This window comes from Colletotrichum lupini, chromosome 5 (genome assembly GCF_023278565.1).
Source record: "Colletotrichum lupini chromosome 5, complete sequence".
NCBI lineage: Eukaryota > Fungi > Ascomycota > Sordariomycetes > Glomerellales > Glomerellaceae > Colletotrichum > Colletotrichum lupini.
This window is the reverse complement of record NC_064678.1, coordinates 3,267,902-3,292,146: the sequence shown is the minus strand read 5'-3', so window position 1 is coordinate 3,292,146 and position 24,245 is coordinate 3,267,902. Positions and strand designations below refer to the sequence as shown.

General features: G+C 35.9%; 6 protein-coding genes across 6 annotated transcripts; 2 read left to right on the top strand and 4 right to left on the bottom strand.

Annotated features, from left to right (window-relative positions):
* Positions 1–763: 763 nt before the first annotated feature.
* CLUP02_10382 (uncharacterized protein) lies at positions 764–964 on the bottom strand (the record flags this gene model as incomplete). Its single annotated transcript, XM_049289358.1, has 1 exon — positions 764–964. A coding segment is annotated over one exon (201 nt), but the record flags the coding sequence as incomplete, so codon positions are not given.
* Positions 965–4,364: 3,400 nt separating this feature from the next.
* On the bottom strand, positions 4,365–6,434 carry CLUP02_10381 (uncharacterized protein; the record flags this gene model as incomplete). Its single annotated transcript, XM_049289357.1, has 8 exons — positions 4,365–4,578; positions 4,638–4,741; positions 4,804–5,393; positions 5,459–5,646; positions 5,701–5,929; positions 5,997–6,078; positions 6,140–6,309; positions 6,371–6,434. 8 exons carry the CDS (start codon positions 6,432–6,434, stop codon positions 4,365–4,367), a joined length of 1,641 nt encoding a protein of 546 aa, XP_049146502.1.
* Positions 6,435–8,106: 1,672 nt separating this feature from the next.
* Positions 8,107–9,159, bottom strand: CLUP02_10380 (uncharacterized protein; the record flags this gene model as incomplete). The annotated part of the gene is made up of 1 exon (XM_049289356.1): positions 8,107–9,159. The coding sequence occupies one exon, from the start codon at positions 9,157–9,159 to the stop codon at positions 8,107–8,109; it is 1,053 nt and encodes a 350-aa protein (XP_049146501.1).
* A 9,254-nt stretch (positions 9,160–18,413) lies between these two features.
* On the top strand, positions 18,414–18,578 carry CLUP02_10379 (uncharacterized protein; the record flags this gene model as incomplete). The annotated part of the gene is made up of 1 exon (XM_049289355.1): positions 18,414–18,578. One exon carries the CDS (start codon positions 18,414–18,416, stop codon positions 18,576–18,578), a length of 165 nt encoding a protein of 54 aa, XP_049146500.1.
* Positions 18,579–18,680: 102 nt separating this feature from the next.
* On the top strand, positions 18,681–21,068 carry CLUP02_10378 (uncharacterized protein; the record flags this gene model as incomplete). The annotated part of the gene is made up of 1 exon (XM_049289354.1): positions 18,681–21,068. The coding sequence occupies one exon, from the start codon at positions 18,681–18,683 to the stop codon at positions 21,066–21,068; it is 2,388 nt and encodes a 795-aa protein (XP_049146499.1).
* A 793-nt stretch (positions 21,069–21,861) lies between these two features.
* CLUP02_10377 (uncharacterized protein) lies at positions 21,862–23,986 on the bottom strand (the record flags this gene model as incomplete). Its single annotated transcript, XM_049289353.1, has 13 exons — positions 21,862–21,897; positions 21,970–22,140; positions 22,206–22,357; positions 22,421–22,545; positions 22,598–22,704; positions 22,769–23,029; positions 23,085–23,190; positions 23,245–23,305; positions 23,364–23,382; positions 23,437–23,535; positions 23,594–23,668; positions 23,723–23,771; positions 23,844–23,986. The coding sequence occupies 13 exons, from the start codon at positions 23,984–23,986 to the stop codon at positions 21,862–21,864; spliced, it is 1,404 nt and encodes a 467-aa protein (XP_049146498.1).
* Between the last annotated feature and the right edge of the window lie 259 nt (positions 23,987–24,245).

Here is a 24,245-nt window from a genome sequence, read left to right as displayed (position 1 = left end):
GTTAGGTAATGTTTAGTAATAGTAAAAATTCGTTAAAAGTATATAAAAAGGCTCTAAAAACGAGGAGTATAAGAACGAGGCTATTTAGGCTAACTATATTATTAACTACTTTAATTACGGCCTAAAATATAGCCTCCGCGCTTATTAATAAGTACTTATTTTAAATAATATTATATACCTTTTTAAGTACCGCGTGGTATTTCTTAGCCTTATTAATATTATTATAAGCTTTAATAAGTACTTCTTTAACCTTAATAAATATAGATTTAGTAAAAGATTTAAACTCTACGGTACTAAAGTTCTTATCGGTATTTATAATAATCTAATTTAGTAAACCGAGATAAATATCGATTTAATATAACTAAAGAGCCTCCTATATATACTTCGTAGTTATATTTATAAAGAACCTTACTATTTAAAAAGAAGTAGTAGTATTAATAACGTAAAGTACTAGTCGGTTAGTACCCTTATAATTTATTAAATATATTATATTAATTACGATTTTATAATTAAAATCGTAATTATTTCGTAAGGTAAATTTGAATTAGCTAAGAGTAGTAGTATTAAGTTAGTATTATTAATAGATCTTCGTAAGCTTTTTAAGGGCTACGATCTCTATATTATTATTAAATTATTAAAGTAATTTTAAAAAACGAGGAACCGAAGGGTAGCTAAAGTACTAATATAAGTAGCGTAATTCGCTCTTTATTAAATAGTTAGTAATAACTTTCTTATTATTAAAGAGCAAAAGCTAAGGGTATTTCTATTTATAAATAATAAGTACTATAATATCTCCCTTAATTAGTAAGTTATTAATATTATTAAAGTATACTCTTAGCTTATTTATATCCTTTAAGTAGTATAAAAAAGGAGTATTAGTTAATAAGACGTAAAAAGTAATATTACTAAATAGGGTACTAATGACCGTAGATTTTAATAACTTTACGAGTTCGCTATTACTAAATTAAATACCTACCTCGCTAGTTTTAAAAGTATTAAAAATAATTTTAAGTCGTCGCTATTATAATATAAAGAGTTAAGGGTAGCCCGTAGTTAAGAATTCTATAGCGTTAGTATTAAATATAATATTTTAAAAATCCCTTAATAAGTACTTCTTATTTAACGAGAAGGAGGTCGTTAGTTTTATAAACTTAGTTAACTTATTAATAAAAGTAATATTAATAAGGCTATGCTCTATTATCTAAGTAGCGAGGATATTTATAAGGGTTTTATTATTAGTAGTAGTTATAAAGTATATTATTAAGATCTAGCCTTTATCCTCGTAGTTATCTTTATAATTAAAGTCGAGGTTATTAAAGTATTAAATTATAGTATTATTATTATCGTCGTTAGTAGGGGCGGTTCCTTTATAAAAAGTAAGGAACTATAAATATAAGCTTAGTATAGATCTCTTATTTTTTTTATTATTATTTTTATATTTCTTATATACTTAACGTCGCTCTTTTTCTAAGTGCTTAGTTAACTAATAGCCGGTTTTATAATAAATAAAATACTTTTTATTAGTAGTACCGCGGCCGCGTTAATTCTATTTATTAAATCGGGTCTTTTTACTAAAGCTATTATAAATATAGTTAGTTTAGTAAGTAGTAGGGACCTTTTTATTATAAATACTATTTTAAAAATACTACTATTACTTATTATAGTTACGCTCTCTTTTTATAGTATTAATTAAAGTACTAAGCTAATAATAAATATTAGTAAATATAGGTACTAAGTTAAGTATAGTAAGTCTATATTTTAGTATACTACTTATGTAATAAAGGAGTTAGTTACTTATATTAAAAATAGATCCTTAGGTAGTTAATGCCTCGTAAAGGATTATAATACGGTTAATTAGCGCTTATAAAATTTATTAATTCGACTTACCTAGGTTCTTACGAACTATAAAATATTAGTAGAGGTTATAAAGCTTAGTAAAGTAGTTCTAACGGCTTATAAGTAGCTTAAAATATTCTTAAGTCCTCTAATATATTATATTAAAACTAAGTAAGTTAGAAGTATTATTAAGTTAGTTAAAATAAAAGGTTAACGCCCTTCCCTTAAGTATATTTAAGAAAGTATTAGAATAATATCGTTTACTAATTCTTATTTATTAATATAGTATTTTAAAAATCTAAAGCTTTTTATTAAAAATATCGTACTTCTTATTACTATACTTATTCTTATTATTATAGAGCTTAATAAGGTTAATTAATTAGTAAGTATTGGGTATAATATTATTTTTAGTTTTTATATTAAAGTATAGTATTTAATAAAGTAGATTTCGTTATTAAGTAATAATAACTTTATTCTTTAGTTCTTTTTTTTTTTTTAGAGAGGTAGTAAGTTAGTTAGTTAATAGCGAGGCTAAGGTTAAAATTTTAATTATTAGGATTAAGTAAGTTAGGGTTATGCGGATTCCCTTATTATTTTTTTAGCTTATTAAATAAAATCGTTAGTAGTTATTAATTATAAGAGTAGTAAATAAAAAAAATAAGGATCGTAATATAATATATTAAAATATTTAGTATAGTTATAATAAGCTACGATTTTTTTTAAAAATCTAAGTACAGAAGTATTAAGTATTAAGGGCACTAGTAATCTTTTTTATTATTTAACTACGATTTCTAATTATTAAATTAATATTATTATTTATAAAAAAGTCTCTTAGCTTCCTAAGAATCGTACTTTTTATTCTTAAGAAGTCCCTTATTTCTTAGTTTTAAAAGTCGGTTTTAAAGTCTTTTTATAACTCCTTACTTATTAGGCCGTTTTAATAATAGTATTTTATTATATAAAAAATAAAAGTATTAAGCTTTTTATTATTTATAAAGGTAAGTATAATATTAAATAAGCCTTATTAAGTTAAGTTAACGTAGTCCTATTAGTAAATTAGAATTAAGTATAGTTTTATAATTTAAGAGTATAAGTAGGCTAGAGGTAATATTAATTAATTATTAGACCCTTTTTACTTATTACTAGGGCTAGTAATTATTATAATATATTTACGAAGTAAGTTATATAATAAAAGATTACTATAAGATATAATCGTTATATTATAATTATAATATAACGTTAGTTAAGTTAAAAAGAGTAGTAGGTCGGTTATAGTAATCGTTTTAATAGTAGTAAACGGGCTATTATTATTAATTAGAAAATTCTATTTTTTTAACGAGGTATATAAATAAAAAGTTATTAAGGTCGGTAAAAAGTTATAAAAAGGGAAAAAAGGCCTTTTATAACCGTATTTTTAGTAATAAATAAAGGATTCTATTAGTTATTAATTAGTAATTTTTTTTAGTACTTCTCGTACTTTATTTTATTAATCTAGTCTTAGAGCTTTTATTAGGTTAAAAAGAGGTAAATTTGTTAATAATATAAAATAGATCCTTATTATTACTACTATCGAGATCTTTTCTTTTTTTTAGTATTTTAAAATACTTCGCTATTAATAAGAAATTCGCTATTAACGTACTTATGATTCTAAAGGTCTTATTATTATTAAGCGCTAATACGCTAGTGATTATTAAATTAATTTCTTAGTAATTAATCTCTTCTTATTTATTATTAGTTTAAAATAGCGCTTAGTTATAATATATTTAAAATAAATTCCTCCGCGAGTAGTTTAATTAAAAAGAAGTTAGTAATAATAATAAAGCTAATAAAGATAATATTAATAATAAAAGCGAGGTTAATAATAATAATAAAATAATTAATTTCTTTATAGTAGTAGTCTTAGTAAAAGAGATCGTACGTAATAAAGCGCGCTCTTAATAGCTTATAACTAATTAATTAGTTATTAGCTAATAATAATAAAAAAGAGCTAAAGTAGTATAAACTAGGCTACTTATTATTAATTAAATAAATAGAACTAAGTTAATAAGTTAAAATAGTTAGCGAAGTAGGTCGAGGCTATTCTTTTTATAGTTATATCCTTACTAACTTATAATAAAAATATATATATAATTTAACTATTAATTAGTATTAGTATATACATAAGTAAGTTAGACTTTTTAGTTATAACTAGGTTAATAGGTTAGTATAGGTTTATTGCGTGTGTATAGGAGGGGAAGATCGTGGGCAGAGCCCGCAGTCCCTTAGTGGGTATAGGTAGGTAGAAGGGTCCGTCTGCACGGGCCCAGACTGCCTACCTACCACCCCTACCTAACTACCTAATAGGGCCCCTTTTCTGCCTCGTAATCCAACAGTAACATAAGTCCAAAGATACAGAATTCATAGTTGCGGAAGTGAAAATGAAGCCCAATGGTTTCAAAATGCGCCCTATCAGGGACCTAAAGAATTATAGCTATTGGCACACTAGGCCGTGTGGTGACACATGAAATGAGGTCTAAAACAATCAGGCTCTAAAGGCGCGCTAGCTTAGCCGTCGCAGGGTCCTGAAGTAAGCGACGCAGAATTTTGCCAGATGCGGATTTGGGAATTGCCTCAGTAAAAACAATTCCACCAGTCAGCCTCTTGTGTGCCGAAAGTCGGCTCTCCATGAATTCAAGAATCGATTCGGCGGTGACGTTGCTGTCTTTGGGGACAACGTGAGCCTGTGGATGTTCTTGCCCCTCTCTGGTCGCGTGTTCGTGTAAGTCAAATGTAAGCGGCAAATAGGAAAGGCATGAGCGCACCTTGTAACGCGAATAACCGCGCAGTCCTTGACTCCTTCATGCTCAAGGAGATGCCCCTCAAGTTCGGCTGGGGCTAATTGGAAGCCTTTCACCTTGATGAGTTCCTATACTCCGAATAACATGGTCAGCAAATGCTTGAGAGGCCTCAGAACAATGCGGCACAAACCTTTTTGCGGTCCACAATAGTCAAGAGTCCACTCTCCTGAATGGACACGATATCTCCAGTTTTCAGCCAGCCATCTTTGGTCCATGCTTCTCCAGATGCGCTCGGGTTCTTGTAATAGCCCTTGAAGACATTTGGCCCCCGAATGAGCGCTTCTCCCTCTTCATTGCAGGCAACTTCGCGGCCATCGTCATCGACGATCTTCATCTGCATGTTGGGGAGGATATACCCAACGCCTTTGTGCAATGGGTCGAACTCGTCAGGGGCAAACAAAGTGACTGCCATCGTGGCTTCGCTCATTCCCCATCCCTGTCGACTGCGAGCTTTGCCCCCGCTGAACACCTCTTCCAATCTTTTGGATAGCTCCGGTTGGAGGGGGGCTGCTCCACAAAACATGGACCTCACGCTGGACACGTCGTAACGGGATAGGAGATTGCTTTTCAATAGCATCACAACTACCGGCGGGGCTAGGAGGAGATGTGTGACGCGGAACCGCTGAATTGTGCTCAGCAGAAGCTCAAGACTGAACTTACGCATTGTGACTGTAGTGCAAGATCTGCGTACATTGACCACGCAGTAAGTCATGAGTCCACCTGAGCTCGTGGTCAATGCTTCGTGCCGCAGTAGCGTGTGGTTGAGGTTCTGGACTGCAACTTACTCGCATGATAAAGAGGCAGGAATGCACAGTGAACATTGTGAGTTGAAGATCCTTGGTCCTTTGCTCTCAACCCGCTCACTCGGTCAAGGTGAAGTGTCTGTTCCGCATTGGCAACAAGATTGCGGTGGGTGATCATGCATGCCTTGGGTTTTCCCGTTGTCCCACTACTGAAGTTAAGAACTGCGACCCTTGCAAATTGATCAGCATTGCGTTCATGCTTTTGTTCCCTTGCAGCAGCTCACTTTTCTGCCAAAATTAGAGGATCACTGATTGCCTCCCAAGAGTATGGCTCAGCCAACAACTTTTGCATGGTACGCCAGCGATCATGCCTAGGCCGGCCCTTGTTGTCAACGAGGACGACAGATTCTTTTGGTATGCCGGCACTCCTTGCAGCTTGCAGTGCGGTCGTGAGTCGGATGGCATCCGTGAAAATGCACTTAGCGCCGGAAACAGTGAGTTGGTGGGTCAGTTCTAGTCTGGGTTACTCATGTGCTCCATGCTTCGTGCCGAGGTATCTCATCATAAATTCGTAACTCACCAGCCTCCGTGTACCCCGGATTGGCACCAGTGAAGATCCCACCTGCACAGATTGCCCCAAGGATTATAACTGGGTACCATGCCTGGAGCGATGAGACACAATATTAGGGGATGGCCGCCTGTCATGGCCGTGGGACTACTCACAGAATTCTCAGTGTAAGCGAGAACAACATCGTCGTTTTGTATTCCCAGTGTTTGTCGGAGGCCACCCGCTAGTCTCTTGACGCAAGTCTCCAATTCAGGCTTACGGAGACTTTGAGCAGGTTTCTCGGCATCAACGAAAATGGGCAAATCCCCATCCGAGGCTGACGTTCCTGCAGTCTGTTTTAGCAAACACAAAAAACAAGACACGTGCCATGGCGACATGAACTGTACCGAACACGTATGATAGAACATCGACTTGAGGTATGTCTATCTGGTATTTAGAAGAGAAAATCATGATGGGATTGGTAATTTCAATGTGTGTTCACTTGCTGGATAGACCGAGATGAACCTAAAAGAAAGACGCACAACGCCAGCAGAGGTGGTGAGTGGCAGACTACAACTCCAAGAGAACACGTAGTTGTGGGTTTGATCTTTATATTGTAGTACCCAGTCGGGCCGAATAAAGAACCTCAGACCTTTGATATTTACGAGCAGTCTGCAGCATTGCAGGAGGGGCACTTACACGGACGGGCTTCGGGGCTGAACTTCTGAAAGCTTAATTCACCCGAAATAATCAGCTTAGCCCCGATGCAATCCTCAAGCTAGACATTTGGAGCGAGGACTGCAACTTCGAGCAACGGCTACGCCTTCCCCATCAGAATAGGGCCTTGGTACTGTTCTCTATGTTGAAATTCAGTCGTAATTTGTTTAGCATCCGGAGTCTGGTTTTCTCCGCCGTGTTGGGGTGGAACGCGCGGCAAACGTTCAATGTTTGTATTCACCGCCTCAAGAAAAGGTCCGATCGGACACTCCGCCGCTTACCACGGCAGATGCAGAATCAAGGGTCAGGAGAGAAGGGGCATTCAGACCTGTTGGGCAGCAAAATGCTATCACTATGCTGAGAAGCCATTACTGATTCGTATGCGGCTAGAGTCGAAGATAGTTGCGGGGTGATAACAGGGTGTTTTCGGCCCTGTTAGTTTAGGCGGCGCGGCCCGGGTTAAGTCAGAGCAGACACGGGCTAGCATCATGTGCGGCAAACAACCACGGGAAGCTGGAGTGGGATCCGGCCGGCATTACTGGGCTAGAGTAATTTTGGAATTCCCCTCAAGATAGAGTTGCGCTAGTATCATCTCTTGGCCTGCGGCCGGATGATTCGATATCTGCGTCGGTCATTTTCAGAGTTCGGTGGTTCCAGTATCGCTGTCACAAGTGCATGAGGTGGATCGCCGGGATTTTCGGGGTCCATCCCACTCGTCTCAACTTGCCTGTGTCTGAGCTATCATCTATCAAAGTTGATCCGTTGACTAAGAAGGAAACTCCGAGCGTTGAATATTGACAGTGTGGGCAGTACCAATCGAATCCTGGCTCAATAATCTTCGGGCTGGCCCCATTTCTCATGGACTCAGGTCTAACTTCAGGCTTCAGCTTCTGTCAATCCGGGCGGGATGACAAGGGCCTACCATTAAACACACGTGGCCTTCTCATTTGACATTTCGAATAAGATTCTGACTCGTCTTTGGGCTTTCGGAAGCAGATATAGAGAACTTATCTGAGTCAGACGTAAGCTAACCACTGCCCACTTCCGATAACCTAGCAACACTCTCCGTTGGAATCTCTCTACGAGGGAACAGTTCCTACACGGTTTCGGATCAGGGATCATCAAGTACTGGTGGCACCCAGCCAAGAGGTAGTACCCAGCCTCATTTTCTCGTACGAGTTACACACTTTAGCCATGTCTATTCCCATTGCCCAAGTCTTCCGCCAACAAACTACTGAGTTGAGTAGGGGTTATGAGCGTGACTCCTAGTCAAAATTATACTTGCACAACTTGAACCTCGATATCTTTGTCGACTAGTCTGCACAGTTACAGTAACAGTTCAATTCGCATGCTATCTCTACTGCCTAAAGTAGATAGATGTGCCTTGGGTCTATTCCCTATTCATTCCATAGAGTTGTTCGAAGCTCTACATTGCATCTGCGTCACGGGGCACAAGTTCGAAAAGAACCGTGAGAGACGGGGGCAACATGTGATGCTGCTTGACACAAATCCAACCACCATCCTCGAACACACCCTCCCAGTCCTCCACTGTGGGCAACTTGACATCCATCAGCGCATGGCCAAACTCGAAACCCAGGGTAAAGATAGGTACATCATCCTCTTGTACTGCATGGCGAGATTGAGGATCATTTGTGAGAATCCGCACCGTATCGCAGATGAAAAATCGTTTTACACTCGGGAAAGCTTTGCGCAGCCTCTGTAGAGAGCTAACACATTTCTCCCGCGGCCAGAAGTCGTGGCCCATCAGAAAGGATGTCAAAAGGTCCACGTTGGCAAACTCATCCCGATAGTCGAGCTTGCGCGCATCGCCGACGAAGAAATTGATGCGGCCACCATAACCACGCTTCACGGCATCTGACCTAGCAACCTCAATTGCCGGACCAGCAATATCGATGCCAAGTCCAGTGCTCTCAGGATAGCGGTCGAGGACTTGCATGATCCTCTCGCCACTCCCACTGCCCAGGTCCACAACGGAGGTAAAGTTCTGGCCAGACGACTTTAGGGCGTTGAGGAAGACCGGATCAATGAATTGCGTGTTTGCGTCACGGCACGCGTAGGCGATGGCCGCAGAATCACGCGAGTAAAATTTGCCCTCGCGATTCTCGTTGCGAATGACGTATTGCATGCGCGCGAACAAACTGCCGGAACCAAGAGCAAGCCAGTGAAAGAGACTTTTGGTGCGGTATGCCTCTTCAAGCAACCTCCCGGGCAGGGCAGCTCCCCCCTGACGCTGGAGGATGTCAGAGGTAGCGAGCGCGGAGACCAGGGCGCGGGTCGAAGCGAGATCCAGGTTGCGGTTGGCCGCGAACTCGTCGATATCCACAGCCTTTTGTGTACGGACCTGATCCAGTAGTCCGAGTTCCCAAGCAGTGCCGATGGCGCCGGCGGCAACGTAGGAGTTGAAGATCTTTGCAATGTCGTGCTCAGAGGAGAGCTTCATGTTGGTGATGGATCCCATTTTGACGGTGATAGTGATTGAGATACTTTTCGGAATAAAACGAAGAACCAAATAAGTTTTTCAAATCAAGAGGAAAAGCTTGGAAAATTTCATGCGCTTTGAAAGGCAAATTAGTAGGTTTCTATGTGCCGTTGAGATTCCGGCAAGAGACCACGAGAGAGTCAACACGCCACTTTATACCCATGCTGAAGCTAAGGGGACGATGTTGCATTAACCTCAAGATTTTCTTCTGATGATACGCGACAAGAACAATTCCCGTGAACATCCCAAACCTGCAGGGTACGATAGTGCTCTGGAAGCCCAACGCAATGCAAGCGGAAGAGTTCCGATCATACTAGCGAGAAATTGGAAGTCCCGGAGTGTTCTACGCTGCCCGAGATTTTCAGCGGCCCGGTCTGTCACTTCTATATTTCGGAATGGCGACTTCGAGCTTCCGTATGCTTCCGGTCGATTATAAGTTAAACTCTAATAAGAAAGACCGAATACGAGGTCTCTATATATCGGATTAGAAGTCTAATTCGACCGCAGCATACGGCCGACTGCGCAGGGGCTAATTAGGGGCCCTATTTACGATTATTATAACTTGCCTAACCTATAGTTAGAACCTCCTTTTTATACTTATTATGTAAATATTTATATAATTTAATTAATCTCTTCGTTAACTACGGTTTAAATTAACTACTTTATAATAAGAATATTAATATTAATTAGTAATTAAATTCTATTATTATAGATCGGTAAGGTATCTCGCTACGTAAAAAAAACGACTTTTTAATACTATATAGGATAAGAAATTCGTATTAATTAACTTTATAAAAGTAAATAAAAAAAGAAGTAATTTTTAAATATTATATAAAATTAAGTAATTATAGCTTTTTAATACTTATAAGAGGTCGACGTTTATTATATTAAACTACGTTAATTAATAAAACCGTTTAGATAACTAACTTTTTATAATCGCTTTAAATAGCTTTTTTAGTAAATAACTTTTCTATAACCGGCCTATAATTAGAAATTAATTAGTTAAATTAATAAAAAGAAAATACTTACGTAACGATTACTTATTTAATTAATTAATATAACGGACGAGCTTAAAAGTATAATATAAAAAAGTACTACGTAATTAAAAAAAGGGATCTCTAAAAGTAAATATTTTTAATAAATATAATAAAAACCCATATAAAAATTATAAAACTAAGAGATTTATAATATATAAAAAGGCTTAAAAGTACGAGGATTTTATAAATATAACCTCGAAACTTATAATTTAAACAATCTTTTTATAGCCCCCTTAATTACTTTCTAAATATTACTTAGGAATATAATATAAAAAACGGTTTAATAAAAGAAAAGGGGATTTAAAAATCTTAATAATATTAAGTTAAAAATATTATAAATCTTAGAAATTAACTTAAAAAAAAGGTAGCTACCCTAAAATAATCTTACGACTTCTTATTATAATTATTATTAGCTTAAAGAAAAGCTAAAAAATACGGCTCTAAAAAAATTAAAAGAATCTTCTAAAGGGCTACTAAAGAGCTTTTTTTTTATTAAGTTCTTAGTACGTAATTACTAATTTTAAAAAATTAATTAAATAATAAAAAGGATTATTAGTAAGCGATAATTACTTAACCGTAATTAAGTTATAAAAAAAACTATTTAAAAAATATAAAATAGGGTACTAAAAAGCCGTAAAAAAAAGATTTTTAAAGTATTTAGCCTTATTAAGTATAAATAATAAGTAAATATTTTTAATAAGTCCTTAACGTTTATAATATTATAAAAAAAAAGACTTAACTTTACTAACTATACTTAATAACCTATTTAGTTCTTTTACGAGCCGCTTAGTATTTATATTTAATTATTCTTATAATATACTACCTTAAAAGAAATAAGTTAAAAAAAAAAAGCTATTTAAAAATTATAAAGAGTACGAGGCTTAAGAAGTTAAAAATATATAAAATAGTAAAAATCGGTAATTAGTAAAGATCTTAAAACTAATTACTATATTTTCTTATAGTAATATAAACGTTTATTACTATTATTAAAAAAAAGAATTACTAAAACCTACTTTTTTATATTAAATAAAAAAGAGGATTTTAATAAGTATAATAGCTAGCGATCTAAAAGGGTAATAGTAATTATTAAAAATAATAAAAACGAGAGTAGTAGTAAAATAATAATAAAAAATAAGAATTTCCTAGATTTTAATAAATTTATTAAATAATAAAAGTACGGATTTATTACGGCTAGTACGTAAATTAAATATATCCTTATTAAAATTAAATATATTAATAATTATTAATATAAGTATAAGCTAAAGTACGACCCTTAGTAAATTAAAATAAATAAAAAGAGAATAGAGCCCGATCCTAAATAGAATCCTAATCTTTTATAAATAAGTAAATATTAATACGGACTATTAAAAAACGTAAATATATAAAATTATAGATTAGCTTAATAATAAATAGATTAAAGTAGCGTTAATCTATTTAACTAAGGTTTACGAAAAAAAGGGGCTATAGGGGCAACCCCTATTTTATAAAATTTTAAATAACCTTAATTATTAATTAAATAAATAGTTTATAAGTATAAGCTTAAAAATTATAAAAGTAGTTAATAAATTCCTCTATAAGTAAGGGGTATTATTAATATAATTATAATTATAAAAACTATATAAAGTCCTAATAATAACGATTATAGAGGAGGAATTTATATTATAAAACTAAGTATAAGTCGATAGGGTATATAATCGCTTTAACGAATTTAAAAAAAAAGTAAACGACGCAAATTTCCTCCCTATAATTACTAATAGTAATCTATTATTATAAAAGGATATATAGAGGTAAAATATAATACTAAAAATATAATAATTCATAATTTTACTTATTTCGATCCATAGCTCGTCGCCGCTATTAATACAAAATTCGGTACCGATTAGTTAATAAAAAAAGAAATAAACGACCCGAAATTACTAATAATACGTAATAATATAAGGATCGTATATAAATATTAAAAATATAATAATAAATACGAAGTAATTTATAAACCTTAAAAAGATCTTCTTAAAAAAGAAATTATACTCTAGGGGGAAGTATAAGGTCTTATAAAAAACCCTAATAATATTTTATAATTATTATAAAAAGGTTAGGATTAGGGAATATTAATACTATTTAGTAATTAATATCGTACTTATAAATAAAGCTTTTAATTATTATTATAAAGTAGTACGTAATCTTAATTAAAATAGCTTTTTTAATATTATTAACGTAATTTAAAACTATTTCGAGACTTATAATAAAAACCTAAAGCTCCTATTTAAGCTATAAATAATTCTTTTCGTATTTATAGCTAGGATAATAAAAAGTAAATCGTAAATAAAATTCTTTAAAAAGCTTATTAATCAAATTAATAAGCTAATGAAAACCTAGCTAAATAAAGAAACTAATAAATAAAAGGTTAAATATCTCTATACCGTAGTTTAGTACGTATTAAAAATAAAAATAACCCTATATTAAGTACTTAAAAATTATAAAACGCTTTATTTAAAGCTAAGATCTAGCTTTAATATTAAAACGAGAATACCGTACTAAACCTATTTCTAAGTATATAACGGCCCTTATTAATAATATTAAGTTAATTAAACGTATAAAAAAAAAAAAAGGTTAAATATAGTAATTACTAATAAAGAGGCCTAAATTCGTTAAATAGGCCGAGATTTAACTCGCGAGTAGGGTAATAAGAAAAATAATATTATATTTATAAAAAAAAAGATATTAGTTAAGTAATTACTTTAAAAAAGAGTATATTAAATTATATAAATAGTATAAAAAGTTAAGGGTAGTAAATAGTAAAGCTAACCCTTCTTAATTTAACTAATTCCTTATTATATATAAAAGTAAATCCGGGAGTACGGAACTTAGTAATAGTAATTAAAATAGCGGCTTAGAACATTTACTTTTTATAAAAGATTTAGAAAATAAAAAAGATCTTACCCCTTATATTAATAAATTAAATTATAATAAAATCGATAATATAAACTACTCTTTTTTCGCCCCATTAGCCTTTAAAAAATATACGAGGCTAAATAAATAAACGGTAATAAAAGCTCTTAATAAATAAGCTTTTATTTATAAATAGTAAAGGAAAGTCCTTTAAATAATAAATATAAAGGTAATTAAAAGGGTAAATTTAATAGGGCCGAAGTCTATTTTCTTAACGCTTAAAAAAAAGACGCTACCTCTTTTAATATTGAAAAAGAAAAAATAATACTAAGTAAATCTAGGGGTAATTAGAGGGGTCCTTTTTATACTACTTAAATTACTTAAATACTAAGCTCGTATAAGTATTTTATATAAATAAAAAGTAGAGCTTAGATAATTTTAAAAGATTATCCTAAATACTAAAGTATCGTAATAGTTAATAAATGAAAAAACGTAATTCTAAGTGCTATAAAAAATCGTATTAATAACGTTTAATACGTTAATAATAAGTATTATAAAAATTAGCTTTGGCCTAGGTAAAGAAATCGTCGCCCTAAGTATAATAAAAATAAAAACGTATTTCGAAATAATAACTTTTTATATTTTACTTATTAATACCCCATTTCTCTTATATTTAAAAAATATAAATTAACTAAGTATTATATTTAATAATATAAAAAATAGAATCTTTAGTAATAAGTATTTTAAAATAATTGAACGATAATAGGGGTATACGTTTATAAAGCTTATTAATAATACGAAGTTAATTAATTTTTTAACAAAAAGTAAGCTTAGATAACTATATTAGGGATTTAGGTACCCGTTAGTTACGAGGCTATATAACTTCTTAAAATAATTAAGTAATAATAATATTAAAATAAGGGTACTAGAATAGTTAATAAAAGTATATTACTAATATTAAATAAATACGCAAAGCCTACGCAAATTTAAATTTAAATTACGTAATAAGCTTAACTTTAATTAAGAAATCGTTATTAATATTTTCTATTCAAATAATCGGCTAGTCCTATATATAATTAATATAACTATATCTTTTTAAATAAGGTAATTCCTTTAGGATTTATAAATAAAAATAGTATAAGTAGCCCTATAAAGGGAATAGATTAATATATACTAAGGATTACTAAATAGTATTAAAACCGATATTAATACTAGTTTTAAGTTAGTAAAACTTAAAAAGAATATAATAGCTTACGGTATATAACTAAAAATCGTACTTATTAAAGCGTATTATAATATTAAAAAAGTAAAAAGGGTATATTAGTAGTTAAAAAGGGCGTTCAAAATTATTAAAAAAGAAAATCCGGATTTTATTAATAATAAATACCTCTAGATAGTATTTAAATACTATAATAATACTATAGGGCCTAACGGACTTGTACTAACGCTATTAGTATTTAAAATATATTTAAAAACGACCTTAGCCTTATTACCGTCGCTAAATATAAATTAACGAGCCTAAGTAGTTAAGAAAGTAATATAAATACTACGTAAAATAAGTATAAAAAAGTAAGTTAATAAAGTAATTACTATATATAATAAGCCTAATATAAAAAATAATTTAAATATATTACTAAATTTAGATATATAAATATAGTGCAAAATTACTTAATAATAAGCTAGGCTATATAAATTAATTTCCGTTAATAAGCGCTCTTATATAATTATAAAAAATCGTAACTAGCTACTTAAAATATTAATTATAGTAATTAGACCGTATTATATAGATCCTAATGAAGTAATTTTCAACTTATAAAAAAAAAGAGCTAGGGGAAACTATTTAACCCGTAGTAAAGGTATAGGAAATTATTTTTAATAAAGTTATTATAATAATACTAATAAACGATAAAGAAAAGGAAATTACTAAAAGGGTACTAATACTATTAGTAAAACGTCGCAAAAGACCACGATAGTAAGCCCTAACGTAGTAATTTATTACTAATAACGAGGTAATTAATACTTTTTATATAAAAAAAAAAGCCGATTTCGAGTTAATAATTAAACTACGTAAAGAAGGTATAATTATAACTATTAAAAAGCTATATAAAGGATTAGATCTTATTAAAATAAATACTCTTTATAATTGAAGAGTCTATTAATTTATTTTTTATAACCTAAAGAAGTATATAAACCTCCGTATATTTAAATCGTAAATAGTTTATAAAATTAAAAAGAAAAAAACACCCTAGCTATATAAAAAGTCTAAATACGTAATTTAAAAGTATAGCGACGTTAAAAAAGCGACGCTACTTATATAATCGCCTATTATATAGTACTATAACTAACGATTAATAATAATACTAATAGTATTATTATAAAAAAAGGGATACGAAATTTAGAACTATAATATTACCTAGGCTTATACTTAATCAGCTATAGGGCTTATAAAGAAAATCCTAGCCTATTTACTAAAAGAATAGTTAATAAGTACTTAAAAAGTACGATTATTAAAATACTTAAGCTACTATATAGGCTTATAGAATCGGGTACTTATTAGTAAGCTACTTATTACGACTTCTATATTAATTAATTATTAATAATTATATTTATATATAACCCGTACTTACTAATCTCTAAATATAAAGGCGACTAATTTAAAATCGTTAAAATATAGACCGATAATATTCCCCCCGACGGAGCAATCCGCCGGGGCCGTACCGTGTATTACGTATTAGGGAAAACTAAGTATATTGCGCTCCATACCTAACTACTAATTAAAACAGCTCCCAACCTTCTGCCGCTTCTAGCCGCCTACAGGGCGAGCTTTACCCACTCTAACGCGCACAGGACCTCTTAGTACTAGCCCGCGTAGGCAGCTAGGTCTAGCATAATCTATTCTTTTATATAAGTATTATTATTACCCGGGGGGTCCCGTAGGAGCTATTTAAGGCGCTAGCTTATCGCCCTAACCCTATATACCTCTAGCCCGTCTATTATAACTATTATAACTAGGCCGGCGTTAATATACTAGATCTTAATATCCGTACTAGCCTAGCTATCTATAGCGCTTATAATATCGCCTAACCGAATTCCGTACTACTAGAAAGTACTTCGCCACTTCTTAAGCATACCTACGTTAGCCATAATAGCTATAGCGTCGAGCTAGCCAAAGAGGGCGCCCAGCCCGAGAGGGGTAGACTTATCGATAGGCATCTTTAAGTTCTTATCGAGGTAGTATTTTAACTAGCTAACCTCTTAACTAGTTATCTAACTAGCTATCTAAGTAGTAGTTTATATATTAATAGGTTTGTTTAGTAGATTTATTTAGTAGATTTGTTTAATAGATTTGTTTAGTAGATTTGTTTAGTTTAAATAGAGAGTAGTTTTAGGCAATATTAAAAGCGATAAGAATAGAAAGAATCTTTACGAGCTCTAAGTAATAGATATTAGCCTATTTAGCCCTTTCTCTAGAAACCTCTACGTTACTATTAAAGTTTAGAACCTCTATAGTTAAGGAAGGCCGCCTCTAACTATTATGGCCGACTATAGCGGCCGACTATTATAGCTAACTATTACGGCCGACCTCTACCGTCGACCTTTCTGGCCGGCGCCGCCGCGGCAGCTTACCCATCCTAAATTAAATAGCAGTTTTCGTATCAAAATCACTATATTACGTTAAGCGCGTACTTAGGATACATTGCGCATATTATATAGTTAAAAAGTATACTATATCGTGTGATTTCCCTTAAAAGCGTAATCCCGTTAAGGTCGATCTTTTGTGCCTATAAAGCCGGAAAAAAAAACCACCACATAGACCGATAATATATTAAACCTATTTAATATTAACTTTATAAAAAAAAATAAGGAGCTCTAAAAAGCGGGCTTTATAATAAAGCTAAAAAAGGTCCTTATAATAAATACCCCCTTAGTATTTAATAATAGGATTTTTATAATTAAAAAGGAAACCGTCGTTTTTTAATAAAAAGAGTAAAGTAAAAAGATTAATTTTATTAATCCGAATATAACTAATATTAAAAAGTAATATAAAGCTAAGCTTATATAAGGGGTATATATTATAAATATATATTAGCCTAAAGCGACTTTTAACTATACTAAAGTAGCGTAAGCTATAGATCTAATTAAATAAGATATCGAAATACTTAATAAGTAGCTTAAGTAATAATAAATAAATCTTAATCGAGGCCTTGTTTATTACCTAATTAACTTTATAATTAATAAGCTCTATATTTTTATTAATAAGTTATTTACGAATAATAATAACTTTACTTCTTAATTAGGGTATATTATTATCCTAATTAATAAGAGTATAAATAAAAGCGAATTTAATATATATAAAAATATTATCTACTACTTATTAATTAAAAATAAATAAGTAACGAGGAGTATATTAATATTAAAAGTCTATAATATAGTTAACGGTATTAACCTCTCTTATATAATTTTAATAATATTAAAAAAGATTATTAATTAACCTAGCTTTTTACTAATTTTAATAGTTATTTATATTAATTCCTATTTATTATATAAATATTTTATTAAATTAAGAACAATAAAAAAAAAGAGGCTTATAATTAATATTATAGCCCTTAAGTAATTATATAAAAAGCGCAAAATACTTAAAATCCGTTAAATTAATAATAATAATAACCTCGCTAACGCTTTTATAAAAATAATACTTAATAAGAGATTAAAATGATTCGTAAATAGTAAAAAAGTTAATATATAAATAAAAAATAAATTATATAAAAAAAAATAGAAAAAAAGGGTAAAAAGAGATAACTTAATAAACGGACCCGAGGTTAAATTATATTTTTAACTATAATAAGTAAATTAATAAAATAAAAAAAAAGTTAGTATTAAATTAAAAGTTTAATTTAATTATAATATACGGCCGACTGTGTAAAGGCTAATTAGGGGCCCTATTTATAATTATTATAACTAGTCTAACTTATAGTTAGAACCTCCTTTTTATACTTATTACGTAAATATTTATATAGTTTAATTAATCTTTTTATTAATTACGGTTTAAACTAACTATCCTATAATAGGGATATTAATACTATGTATCTAAGGACGAAATCCTGTCTCCGACATATCAAAGCTAGAACTTGTTCTTAAATTATTGAAGCTATACTGAATCCTCTAGTATGCTAAAACTGATATGTGATAACTCTAGACCCCACAGAGCTCCTTGCTTTTATACCTCCGACTGAATTGTCTGCCCAGTGAGTGTTTTCATAGCCTACTTCCTCCGCCAAGACCGTCCTTGCTCCTTTGAGTTCTCTCTAGATGTTTTCACTTTCAGGGAAGAGTTGGCCTGATGGATCATGGCCGCCCTGCAAACTCGGGATCAAAGTGTTGTCAGTTACGGGCTGCCTCTTGTGGCAAACCGGAGTATCATGCAAGTCAGTCGCGATGAAGACAAATTTTGGCTATAAATGGTCGTGCCTTTGACAACAACAATTTGGACTTCTTCTTAGCATCATTGCCACAATAAGAAAATTTTAAAACTCGATCCAATCTCAAAACATCATTCAACATTATTTTTGCCTCAAAATGTCTTCCATCTCAGCCTCTACTCAACCCGGCACTTCTGTTAGTGAGACTTCCCCTTCAATGCCACCCCACCAGGTCATCCAAGGCTGCAGTGTCTGGCACTGGAAAGATGAGCTTTCTCCGGCAGAGGGCTGGATAGTTATCGACTCACCCGTGCCTACTCACTCGGGTGGAGGATTATTCCTTCATGAGGACGCAACTCTCAACGAGGTTCGCGACATTGCCCGCTCTATGAGTGCCAAACTCGCTGTCTCTTCTCAGCCTCAGGTCGTTGGTGCCAAGGGCGGCATTAGGTTCCCTCATGAGGACTCACGTGCTCCTCTTGTCTTGGAGCGCTTCATTCGCGATAACGCAGCTGTCCTTTCCGAGTACTGGGGCACAGGGGGAGACCTCAACACAGACCACGACATCATCGACAGACACGCTAGAGCCTACTGCTCTCCGGGCACTTTGACCGCTCTCGACGCGCTTAGTCGTTCACTTGGCTACTGCGGCTCGAACCCCAAGGAGATCCACGATCTCCTCGGAGAACAGCTTGATAACAGTGGATGGGGCCTCAGCGAGTTCTGTGTCGGCTACGTGATGGCTGTCACTCTTAAAGAGCTCATTACCCACACGAAGCCGGAGCTTATGGGGCAAGCTCGCCTGGTTCTCCAGGGCTTCGGTTGCGTCGGTTCCACCTTTGCCCAAGCAGCTGCCCAGCTGGGTATTGGCCGGGTAGTTGCCATCTCCAGCCAGTACGGTTTTCTGGTCAACGACAATGGCATAGACTGCGCCTCGATCGAAGCTTATCGGCGTGCTTCCGAGAAGAATCCTGTCTCAGGACTTGACCCTCGGAGCCTAGAGGCTGGTCTTACAAAGGCCGAGCTACAGTCAGCTTTGTATGCCAAGCGCAGAGTTGGCTCAATTGACGAAGAACACCTTGTCGACTTCCTCGCCGCTTCCCAGGGCGAGGTCTTTGTTCCCTGTGCTCAGCGGTACATCCTCACACCCAAAGCACTCTCCACTCTCAGCGACAAAACCTTCGCTGAAGTGCCCCATGGCGCCCGATTTATCCTAGCCGGCGCTAATAACATCTTCAACCCTGTTGAGAGCAGGGACGAAACACTGTCCAAACTTGACTCTGCATCAATTCGGATGCTTCCAGAGTGGATTAGCAACTCAGGAACCTCCAACCTCTTCATGCGAGCCTGCAGCGGCCTCGCGCTGAAGGGCTATGCTTTATCCAACCTCGAGGCATCCGCCAATGACACCAAGGCGTTCATCAACACCGCTTTCGGCAGCGTCGGATATCGAGCAAGCAACATAGCTCTTTGGGAAGCTTGCGAGGACCTTGCGACTACCCGGCGCAGAACAGGCGCAGTCAATCTGCTCGGCGTTAAGCGAATGGCTCACTTGACCCTTACATCGCATGTGGTTGAGAGAGCTGCCCAAACAGTCAAGGAGGTCTATAACGCCAAGTTCAACAAAGATGAGAGCCTTTATAGACTCCCAGGTCTCGGCGATCCAACCCTCAGCATTGTCAAAGCTCCAGAGAGCGCCGGACCTGGAGACATCGGGCTTTCGGTTCGTTTCTCTGTCTACAACATCGCCAAGGCTCGTCAAGTTCTCGAAGCTCAAAGGATTACTTTTAAAGATCGACGTCTCCGGGATGGTTCAACTGAGCTTGTTCTTCTGCGCGAGGAAACTGGATACCGAATGAGCTTATGCCAGGCCCCAGCTGAAGAGCCAGCCAACGAAGACTTTTCAACTTCTCCCAATGTCCTGACTTCCATAGCGGGATCGACGCGCCAGCTCGACCATTATGCTGCCATCATGCCCGACACTAAGCGTATGAAGGTTCTCCACGAGCGAATGTTGGGTTTCACTCCACTCCGCACTTTTACTGTTAACACTGGGTCCGCTGCTGATGGTAGTGATGATGGACTGATGCAAGTTATGGGCATTCCTTGTGATTCAAAGCGGGTAGTTATCCTTACGGAAGGATTGAACCCTGATTCGGTGTTCTACAAGCTGATGATGCGTCACGACGGAGCTTACCTTCACCATGTTGCATTGGAAGTTGAAGATGTTGACGCCGTTTTTGCTGAAGTAAGAGCCAAAGGTTGGAATACTACCGCGGAAGATCTCAGCTACGATGTTGCCACCGGTCTTCGTCAGTTTTTCTTGAAGGAGGAGGAGACTGGTTGCATCTTGGAGCTCATCGGGCGCAGTGCCAAGGACAGCAAGCCAGAGAACCAGGAAAAGTCCTTTTCGGACTCTGCGGATGATGAAAATGTTGTCAAAGGTTCCGAAGTAGAAGATGTTGGCACGTATGCCAATGGGCAGGTGGCATTTCGCACGGAAAATATTGTTGCCTTAGCTCGGTCTTTGGATCAATCTGACTAGCTCTATATTGTAGTCTACGATCTTGATACGTTCTGTAACACAAACCATTCGTTTTCGGACTGTGATACATTTCTCTGCCTTAGTGGCTGCTTCTTTTGACTGGTGAGGACATTCCGAGCATACACTAAGTAATTTATCCTCAAATAGAAGTCATGATGCAAATGTAATTCTCACCTCAGTGATAACGTTTGCGGAGAAACAGTCTGCAGTTCTGGGACAACTATTACTGACTCATTGCCAGCAGCGGAATCACCATTTGTCTTTCTCTATTCTACAACATCTATCGAACTTCCGCTTTCAGTAGTACTTATGTTTATGTCTAATCTGAGGTGTCTACTCTGCTACAATCATTTCTTGACTAAGCCTTCAAACGCGTAGAGCGCTCTGCGTGGTCTTAATGTTCACCTGGCTATGATCAATCTCAACCGGATGGCGATCTCTTCTTCCCTTGGTGAAGCATGTGTTCTCACCCGTTGCATTGGCAATCGCAGAAATGTAGCACCTAGCGACTAACAATAATCTTGACACACACACCTGAAGCGATGATCGAATGACTAATTATGGCATACTTCTGGTTCCTAGTCCAGTGTGTTGCAGACTACGCAACTGTACTCAGTCATACCACAGTATTGCAAACGAGATGGAACAACTCAAAAATTAAACATATCAATTTATCTCGGCCGTTTCCAGCATTTGAGTCATTTCGCAGTATTCGCAACGTACGTCTAATACTCTCGAGGAGAATCCCTGGTATCTATGATGTCTTGAGGAATTCCGACTAAAGTAATCTGCCTCAACCACTCTTCTCATTATAGATGACACCGGACATCTGTTGACTCGATTGTTAGTGTCATGACTCAGGAGTTGGGTTGAGTTAATGATATTTTGCAGGAGCACGTACCAAAAAGGGGCCAAGATACGAAAGAGGAACACCGGCATCATCGCTGTAAAACATGGGTGTGCCATAGCCTCTCTGATTGGGGCAGTTCTTGAACTCGGGCGGGTTGGTGCGATCAATGAGCGACTGATACGGGTTGTAGTCAAAGTTGAACTCGCAGACGGGGATGTTCGACTATTTGCATATTGCGGTCAGCGAAAAAGGTCAAGAGAAGGGGCATTCAACAGATGAGCACTTACGGCGCAACTCAGTGACAGATCCTTCACATCAAAGGATTCGGAGCCATTCTTGCCTTGGCATTGCTGGGAGTCGATGTAGAGCTCATGCGGCGTGGTCCAGTTCTTGGAGAATGCGACGTCCAGAATTGGTTTCATCTGGTCCATGCCAATGTCTGTAGATAATGTCAGTATGGGTAAGAGTTGCGTCGGCCACGGTCCGTGGAAATGTAACGTACCATTTGCTCTCGCAAGGCCATAGGAATCCTTGCCATCGTACCAGATAGGGCCGCAGGTGCCGTAGGTATCCAGGTTAGTACAGTCGTACGGGCCGATAGGAATCTTGCGGGGATCAACGCCAGGGCTATAGACTAGTTAGCAAATTTGGGTTATTCCGAGGAGAGTCGTGAACTCACTTCTTGACGGCAAAGTAGTCTGCTTGCTGCAGCGCCTGGTTGAACGTCCACTTTAGAAGGTTGTGGTACATGAAATCGGTGTTCTCAGGCAGGTTGGTGTTCATTTTCTGTCGCAAAACGGTCAGTCTAAGCGCTCCGAGTCGATGTTGGCTGTAGAATGTGTTTTCCCACCTGGCTGAAACCGCCGTTGGAAACTAGAGAGTAGAATGTGTCGAAGTCGGTTTGGATCTTAGTCAATGCCTCGCCAACGTTCTTCTGGTACTCGTTGACGTTCTCTGAAAGAGCAGCTGAGAGACCTTCCCAGGGGACCTCCTGGACCTGCTTGGTGGGGAACAAAATGTTGAACAAACCGGCTCCACCACCGAGGGCACCGATGAGAGGAGCAAAGACCATGCTAGCGGCGAGAGAGCTACCGAGCAAAGGACCCAGAGCCTTTTTGGTTGTCAGGACTATCGCTTTCTCGTATATGATGAGTTATGATACTTACAGCAAATTGACCAAGTGCAACGGCATAGATAGGTCCGAATAGAGGGGTTTTGGGGTTCTTAGTCTTGGGTGGCGAAACAGTCTTCACGATCTCGGCGACCGCACCACTATTGGTGAAGAGTCAGCAATCCAGCATCATATCATCACCAACGCGAACTTACATTGCGGTAGCTTGGCCGTTCAGGAGGGCTTGGTGATAATTAGTGAAGAAAAGATTGATGGCTAATGTCGCGATGATGTCAGTGAAGTTTCACAGGCCGCCAATAGCACGAGTGCTCACAATAAATGTTCCAGAAGACCTATCAAAACTTTATTAGCAAAGTTGGAGCGTTTGCAAAGCTTGTAGAACCTACGTAGAACTCCTGGTATGAAGCATAATCGGCGTTGCGGCCACTCGGGGGCGGCGTGCATCCATTGAGGGCAATGAAGTCACAGCTCCACGTTATGTAACCCTGTGCTGGTGTTAGTCGGGGCAACTGGGCACGAACATGGTGGTCTAGTGTAACATACAGCTGAATCGAGATAACATTCAGCAAATCCCTTCTCTGCCGTCTTGCATCTAGCAGAGTTCTTGGACCACCAGTCCTAGTCATATTGTCAGTATGGACACCATAGACACGGTTATGAATCTCAGCCTACGTTAAGATGGTTGTTCATCTGCAGAGTCTCCCAACACCCAGGCTGAATGCTATATTGGTGACAAAGACATTAGCAATTGTGGCACTTCTATAGATAACTCTTGAAACATTATGTATCGTACCCATCTTCGGAATGGAAGGAACAACTGTCAACGGTGGGATTTGCGCGTTCATCAAGCACTTGAGCCTCAATACGCGGGATCGATGCAACCGGAGACGCGCTCACGGCGAGTGAAAAGAGAGTGACAAGGTTCAAGAGAACCATTATGATTGTATGTTGCGAGCTGCAACGCGAACGAACAAGAGAAAGACAGACAATAGTGTCGAGCACTAGCTTTCGGAAAACAGCAAGAAGCCAGGGCATAGTAAATAAAAGCCACCTTCACCCACTTTGGCGAGTTGCCGCCGTTGCTCGATGCCTCTTTGGGGACGTGCTCGCATGATTTCGGGTTCCCCGCAAACTGCGCTAAAGCCACGACCCAGCCTTCAGGAACAAGGTTTGATGAAGGATGGCTTTGCAAGTA